Here is an 8,421-nt window from a genome sequence, read left to right as displayed (position 1 = left end):
CCAGCATGTCCAATAAACACAGCAGCCGTGGGGCCGGAGCATCCGCGGCGCGTCCCTGAACCCGCACCCTCCCGAGACCCCCCCGGGGCCCGCGTCGCCGCGCGCCTCAAAACTTGGAGCGCGTCTCCCCGAGCGGACGTCGATGGACTGTAGGGAAAGCCGCACTTCTGCTGTGGGGCTGCGGGAAGGAGGGGAAGAGGGCTCTGCATGTTCAAGTTTCCTGCTCCGGGCACAGGGGATCCGCTGCGCGCGCGTTGGATGTGTGGAAGTGTGCGTCGGGTGCGCAGGAACAGCAGCAGCAGCAGGAGCAGCGGCGGCGGCGGAGGTGCTGGTGGAGGAGGAGGAGGAGGAGGTGATGGTGGAGGAGGAGGTGGTGGTGGCCGCAGGAAGGGAAGTTTAGCGCTGTGATTTTTTTTTTTTCCTTTTTTTCTTTTTGGGCTCTATTTTGCTGTTTTCATGTCACAGCAGGGGACAGGTGGATTAAAAGGTTTCCCCGATGAGAATTAATCATCCGTGGGGAGGCTCCGTGATCGTGACTATGATGATGATGTCGAGTAAGAGCGTGGAGTGGCTGCAGGAGGAGCTGGAGTCCGGGGCCAGCTCCCTGCTCCTGCTGGACTGCAGACCGCACGAGCTGTACGAGTCCTCGCACATCGAGTCGGCCATCAACCTGGCCATCCCGGGCCTCATGCTCCGGAGGCTGAAGAAGGGAAACCTCCCCATCCGCTCCATCATCCCCAACAACGAGGACAAGGAGAAATTCGTCAAGCGCTGCAAGACGGACGTGGTGGTCCTGTACGACGAGGCGACCCCCGAGCGGCAGGAGTCCGGGATGGGGAGCTCCGTGCTGGGGCTGCTCCTGCAGAAGCTCCGGGACGACGGCTGCAAGGCTTTTTATCTGGAGGGTGAGACCCGCGTCCGGCTTTCTACGTTCTCATCATGCGCCTTTTTTTTTTTTTGTTCCAAATCCCACAACAGTTTGAATGTGATCCGCCACATTCACTGCATGTTTTTTAATCCCTGCTCACGATTCCGGTAGTTTTAATAAATAATGCATCTTTACTGGAGTCACAAATGTCACACCACTCCTGTTAGAAGCCCATGAAACATTAATACATCAATAAAGTGCGCGCGGGGCTAATTAGGGGTCACCGAGTGGCGCCACCTCAAATAAATCCAGCTGTTATCATCTGTCCACTAAACTTTGTTATTTATCATCGGAAATCACAACAGTTTGGGCTGTAACATCAGACAGAGTGTAGTCAATAAGTAACTAATGTCCGGAGGTGAGAGATTAGAGTCTTTTAGCGCATAAATCAGAATGAAGCCACGTGAGCCCGCTTTGCTTCAGACTCACTGGAGCTGGGTTTATATTGAATGTTTTCAATTAAAATGCTGCAAAAATGGCCCCGCCATGTTGTGTTCCTTCAAGAAAAGACTGGCTTTTTTTTCTTCCTTTTTTTTCATGAATGAACCGGAGAAGCGAGGAGCCGACGACGCGCGCGCAATAATCCCCCAGCTCGTTAATAAAAGCGCAGTTTCTCTTCAAAGCTGGCGCAAATGTACATAAGCTGGATTCCAGTGATGGGCTGATGCTGGTTTGTTTAGTATTTCCGTGATTAGAGCCGCTTGACGGGAGAAGCGGAGCTGCCATTCACAAAAAGTCCGCTGCGCCGCGCGCTGTTGTGGCGGAGCGCGGCGCGGCGCCTGTCCGGATCCTCCGCAGGGCGCAGCTTTTCTCAATGGACCACATCTGTCCAGCCCGCGTGCAGGCTCAGGCCTGCGTGAATATCACAGCACTGTGCTCATATCTGGCTCATCGGCATGTCATGATGGCTCCCATTGAGAAAAATATCACAGTTCTCTATACTTTTTTTTTTTCATTTTTCCGCAATTTTCAATTGTGAATAATCTAGTCGTTCTGTTAATTCATCACTGCATCAAGTTAATGTATTGCAGAGGATGATTTTATTTGCACGTACCTGGTAAAAAATAAATAGGTCAAACATGAAAACAAACAATAAATCATTTGCGGGGATACTTAGAGGTCACAGTGTGGTCACCTCAAATAAATCCAGCTGCTTTCATCTGTATGTAACTGTTTTTCTTCCTTCAGCAACTAAAAAAAACCTTAAATTGAAATATTAATGACACCCATTGTGTAGTCATGTAAAATCACTCATTGGGTGTTTTTTCATCCCTCACATGGAAAAAGTACACACAAAGTGAACGTATTTAATGACTTTTATCTGCTAATTCTTCCCTAATAATCAACTTATATGTGCTAAAAAAAAAAAGAAGCATCATTATTGTAATGGATTTATAGAGATAAATATACTAGGTCTGTGCGTGTTTGTTGTGAACAGGTTTGCACCATTTTTGCACCATTTCCAACTGTAAACCGTTGCATAATGATCTAATAATACTCATTATGGATTCATACATCAAGATAAATGTGCTATAGAGTGTTTCAAAAGTGATTCTACGTCTCTCTGGTGAATAATTTTGCCTAAAATGTAAAATCTTGACCTAAATCATCCACTGTAACATTGTCCAACACTTGAATTGCTGTTTTTCAAAAATACTGAGCAACTGTATGAATGACACAATCCTGAAGGTTATTTTCTTGGCGTTTATGTTTTTTAATCAGGCAGTGTTGACATTTAGCTGCCATTTTGTAGATGTCACAGAATTACACCCCTCGCCACAAGTCTCGTTTCTGTTTCAAACTCTGTAATAATCCTCATCCAGACACAGGCGGCACGGTGGCGCAGTGGTTTGTGCCGTCGACACACAGTGAGAATATCTGAGTCTCGGTTTAAAAGCTCCTTTTGGGGATTCTTCTTGTTTTCCAGGGGGCTTTAACAAGTTCCAGTCTGAGTACCCCGAGCACTGCGAGACCAATCTGGACTGCTCGTGTCCCAGCAGCTCGCCGCCGACCTCCGTCCTCGGCCTCGGGGGACTCCGCATCAGCTCCGACTGCTCGGACGGGGAGTCGGACCGCGAGCCGGGCAGCGCCACCGAGTCGGAGGGCAGCCCGCTGCCCAGCAACCAGCCGGCGTTCCCCGTGCAGATCCTGCCGTACCTCTACCTGGGCTGTGCCAAAGACTCCGCCAACCTGGACGTGCTCAGCAAGTACAACATCAAGTACATCCTCAACGTGACGCCCAACCTGCCCAACATGTTCGAGCACGAGGGGGACTTCAAGTACAAACAGATTCCCATCTCCGACCACTGGAGCCAGAACCTCTCGCAGTTTTTCCCCGAGGCCATCTCATTCATCGGTGAGTGTGAGCGGAGATCGCTACCCCAGACCTCGCTCTTCAAAAGGCTAGTTTCTGTTCGAACAAAGATTTTGGTAGAGAGCTGGCTTTTCTCTCCAGTTGTTTCCATATCCTCCTGGACTGGGTCGTTTTTAGAGTTGCAGTCGCCTGATCCCTCATATGAATGAGCTGTTTGTTTCATTACAAAAGCAAACAGCTCCCACTAGTGGTTCAGCACCAAAACTACACTGTTTCTGTGTAAACAGACATCATTTTCAGAAAGTTGCCGTGTAAACGTGAAACTTTTCTGTAAGAAAACAAAAAAAACCAAAAGCGTTATCACTTGAAACGTCGTCGTGTCGACTGATCCTGAAGAGGAAGAAAAAGAAAATCAGCTCTTGTTGACTTTTGTTCTTCTGCTTGTCAGTTTTGTTCTCGCATTCATGTGAAGTTTGCAGCGAATGCAGTGAAAGTCGGTTCTTCTGTGTGTGTGTGTGTGTGTGTGTGTGTGTGTGTGTGTGTGTGTGTGTGTGTGTGTTTCACACACAGTCAGTGACGATGTGAGGCCTTTAAATCTCAGTTTTTCACTCTGACTGATGAAGCAGGAATTCGGAGCCTTGTTTTGTGTTTAGCCACGAGGAGAGACCCTTTGAGACACTCAGGATGTAAGAATTCCAGCCCTCGTCTCGCCTCTCGTCCGCTCCGAGTGTTTCCCGTCCTTCCTCCCGACTTCATTCCTGGAGAATGAGTGAATTCCCTCTCCGACGACTCTCTGCCAGAGTCTTCATGTAAACTGCTCAGACGGCCGATGTTTCGATAGTAGTGCTCCTGCCTAGGTGGGAGGAAGCGTGACACATGCCAGAGCCAGAGGTCGTGGCAGATTTGGGTCAGGCCGATGTTAAATGGCGCTGCCTGGCTGGCTGGAGCGTGTGGGGGGGGGATTACATCACTTCTTTTGGGGTAATTACGGGTAAAGGAGATGCAGATGTGCTGCTGAAAGTTGCAATTCCTTAAATAGCTGAAAGTCAGTGCTGGAGCATGCGGCGAGAGGCCGTGATTTGATTTTCTCTGGCACTTTAACGACTTGATAAATGGAGGGCTGTTGCAGTACGATGTGTTGAAGTGATGTAACGCCGCTCGGATCTGCTCACCGCCGGTTACTCCTCCGACTCCTGAGTCTGATCCGGGTCTCCGGCTCGTCTTTTTTTTTTTACCGTGGAAAGTCAGCACACATCACATATAAATTTAATTTGGCAGCCTGAGCTCGTGAGCCAACTGACCCCAATCCTACAACAAGAGAGGGAAGGAGCGAGAGGGAGGAGGGGATGAAAGAGAGGGAGACAAGAAAGGAAGGAAAGAAGCACTTAACTCTGGCTCTAATGGCCTGCAGAGATGCAAGTGCAAAGGCTGGAAACCGATAGGTGGATGGATGGAGCTGCTTAATAATGTAACATGTTTTTTTTTCTTCTTCCTATTGAGGCTTTTTCTGCAGATGCAGAGCTAGAAAGCAGAATGACACTCAACCTTCTCCTGTCATTGACAAAAATGTCACTGCAGTTTGAAAATGTCATTGAATTCCTGGAAGAAAACGTCTTGTTCTTTCTTTAAATTAACATTTGGAGCTGATTCATCTCAGTGTGATTGATCTGTGAAGAAGGCAGGCAGCATTTAATGAATCTAATTATCCACACTGATCAAATATGTGCGTGCTTCATCATAATTCAGGAACAATTCAGACAAGAAAGACTCTGAATGCATAAAATAAAAGTTTAATGCATGAAATTATATCACAGAAGTTCTGAAATTTGAGCACATTATGATCATATCTTGGATGAGAAAATGAAATAGAATAAAATAAACCCATTCTAAAATAGCTGCAGAGCAAACTGACTAAAATACAACATTTCAACTCCTTCATTTAACCAGATGTGATTATACTTCAAATTATTGACGGTTAAAGTCTTTAAAATGTTAGGTTTTTTTCAGCTTTAAATTTAAAATTTTCAGAAAAAAGTCCTCCGTGGTCACTGTTTCACTAAGCTTGTGTCTCCCGATGGGGAAACACCTCATGAATCCTGAACCGAGACCCAAGCAGCTCACACGGCGCTCCACTGTGAGAAACATTAGCTCGGTAGCGCCGCTCCGCTCCCTGATATGAGTGGTTTTCTGCGTCACTTGACATTCTCCTCCATTACTGCGACTTTCAATGATACTCCAAATACGCCGCGATTGATTTCCTAACAGTACGTTTGAGGATTCCAGTCATTTGAAATCTATTATCCTTGGAAATGGCAGCTTTAGCAGCACCTCAGGAACTGGCTTCTGGAGCCAATTAGCAGTGGCAGCGGATCACCTGCAGTTAAATTGGATTTTAAATTAATCTCACTCCAGAGATTCAATTTACACATTTGCATATAAATGTTGGTCAAAACGCCGATTGGAACTGAACTTCTTTTATTATTTTCTCCCTCTGGTTCATTCATAATATGAAGCTAAATAGTACCAGGCATTAAAAAAAAAACAATTAATGATAAAATACAGCCTTCCTGAATGACTGCCATGTGTTTCCTTCCGCCCCAGACGAGGCCCGCTCCCAGAAGTGCGGCATCCTGGTGCACTGCCTGGCCGGCATCAGCCGCTCCGTCACCGTCACCGTGGCCTACCTGATGCAGAAGCTCAACCTGTCGCTCAACGACGCCTACGACTTCGTCAAGCGGAAAAAGTCCAACATCTCCCCGAACTTCAACTTCATGGGCCAGCTGCTGGACTTCGAGCGGACGCTGGGCCTCAACAGCCCCTGCGACAACCACTCCGCCTCGCCCACGCACGACCAGCTCTTCTTCACCACGCCCACCAATCACAACGTGTTCCAGCTGGACACGCTGGAGTCCACATGAGGGCGGGGCGGCGGGAACCAACGGCCGCGCCGGTGGAGAGCGGCCGCTTTTTAGTGAATGTTTGGGCCTCTTGGGGCTCGACGCCGGAGAGCCCGGCCGCGGAGCAGCCGCCGTGCGGCGGCGAGGCTCAGAGAAGCCACGGTTAAAGAGGACAGGGAGATTTTTTTTTTTTTTTTCTTTTTTTGTTTTTTCGACCCAGAGAGGCGTGACTGTGTGTTTACAAAGGCTTCCTCCTCAGCGTTGATTTGAACTGAGGACGGGATAAACCCTGATCGCTTGTCTGGTTAGGCGAGAACAAGGGAGGCTGGAGTGAGGGACTGACGGCTCGCAGCGGGACGCGCCGCTTCGTACGAAGAGAGGAAGACGCAACGCGGCGGCTGGAGGAGGCGACAGCTTCCTCTCTGTCTTTCTGCCTCGGCTCTCCAGCTGAGCGGACTGGTGCCAAGTGGAGAATCTGGGATTTACTCGTAGGAAATCTCGCTCTACTGAATGTAGAGTTTTTCAAAACCAAGGAATTTACACACACACACACACACACACACACACACACACACATAAACAAAGTATGTATGTTTGTACCGTATGTATGTTAACGTACATTGCAGAAAATGTATGGGCAGTCCTTAAGGAATTCAGTATGTCTTTATGCATTTTTGTATATTTTTATGTACATTTACGCACAGATCTATACCTTATATGAATATAAACACATAGAAAATCTTATCTTTGTCCAAACAACAGAGTAATTCAATCCAATAATGGCTTAAGAGATTGTAAACCTAAAGAAGGGGAATGGGTGTGGAGAGCGTTGTCTTTTTCTTTTCCTCTTCGGTTCTGTTTTCCTGTGGGTCCGTAGTGACCTAATGCGGTTTGCACAGTGGTGGAGCCATCGACTTGTTGGCACTTGGAGCCTGTCGCTGGAAGCAGGCGGATAAAGAGACATTGAGAGCGGAGGAGGCCAGTCCCAGGCTGCGACGAGTCCTGACAGCTGCACGGCGCGGTGGGGAGGGAGCAGGAACTGGTCACCCCCCCCCCCAACCCACCCCACCCACCCCATCCCTCCCTCCACAACCCCCATCCAGAGCACCGGTTCAGGGTTCAGCCAGCCGGGGGGTGGGTGGGAGGGGACCGAGGAGTCAGTCGACCTGTGACCGAGCGGTTCTCGGTTCCCGGTTCCGTCTTCTCTCCCGTTATGACTGTTGATCCAGTTACTGTTTCCACCAGCTCCTCTCGCCCGTTTCATTTCAGTTAGGAACTGAGCGCCGCCAGTACTCTGTGCTTGAACCGGTTCCCTAACAGGTTTGGCGGCAGGTTCACACCGGTTAGTGCGAAGGCAGCGTCACCACATGTGAGTGTGCATGGATGAACGAATGAACGAGTGAATGACTCATACAAGGAGAGACAGTGAGCGCGACTCTTCAGGCAGCTTATCTTAGTAGCCACGGGCTCATAGGAACCTCAGCCTTCTGAAAACCGGCACTGCAGGCTCGTCTCAAAGCCCTCCTGAGTCCATTTCTCTCAGCGTTTCTGAGAAAGACGCCTGGAAGCAGAAGGGCCGAGTGGCCGAGCTACCCGGACCCAGTGCCGGGAGCCTGACGGCGTCACTCAGATCCCCTCCTGCATCAGAACGCTGACAGAAATGGTTTCCCGGGGTCTCGGCGGGACTTCTCCGTGCGATTGTGGCGTTGTGCGCTGGGACTGGCCTCAGCTTCAGACTGCTCTTACCGATCTGCAGCGGTGGAAACAGACGGTCTCCAAATCACCCATTTCATCAAAGAAAGCTTTGTAGGAGTCCATTCACCCTTAAGCCTTGGGTATATTATATGAAAGTTATATTAAATACAAATGAATATATATAGATATTTATATGATAGAGTGACTAGTAAAACAGATCTATATTATTTTGTATACCTGAGCATGCTGTGGTGCTGTATGCTCTCTAACAGTAGACGTAACCACGGGTTGGATGTTGCTTTAACCGGAGGAACGACAAAACAAACGAGGACCGTTTTTTTAACTGCTGTTGCCGCCGTCACGGCGCACAGCGTGTGGCCGAGGCGTTTTCTGAGACAGCGTCCACATCTGTAGCACTTATACCAAAAAGAGATTCAATGCGCTTTGAAAAAAAAAAAAATATAAAAGAATCATCTGGAAGACAAATGAGAAAACCCCCCCACGGCGGTTTGAAGAGTTTTTCCTCCCAATTAGAGAAGTGGAGCTGGGTCCACGAACGCATCGGGCCTCATGGGAAAAAAAACAAA

General features: G+C 48.6%; 1 protein-coding gene across 1 annotated transcript; it reads left to right on the top strand.

The window, feature by feature from the left end:
• Positions 1 to 440: 440 nt before the first annotated feature.
• Positions 441 to 6,885, top strand: LOC115388845 (dual specificity protein phosphatase 7-like). The gene is made up of 3 exons (XM_030092134.1): positions 441 to 905; positions 2,856 to 3,284; positions 5,844 to 6,885. The coding sequence occupies exons 1-3, from the start codon at positions 497 to 499 to the stop codon at positions 6,158 to 6,160; spliced, it is 1,155 nt and encodes a 384-aa protein (XP_029947994.1). The 5' UTR covers positions 441 to 496; the 3' UTR covers positions 6,161 to 6,885.
• Positions 6,886 to 8,421: the final 1,536 nt, after the last annotated feature.

Source organism: Salarias fasciatus, chromosome 5 (assembly GCF_902148845.1).
Source record: "Salarias fasciatus chromosome 5, fSalaFa1.1, whole genome shotgun sequence".
NCBI lineage: Eukaryota > Metazoa > Chordata > Actinopteri > Blenniiformes > Blenniidae > Salarias > Salarias fasciatus.
This window is presented reverse-complemented; position numbering and strand designations above follow the sequence as displayed.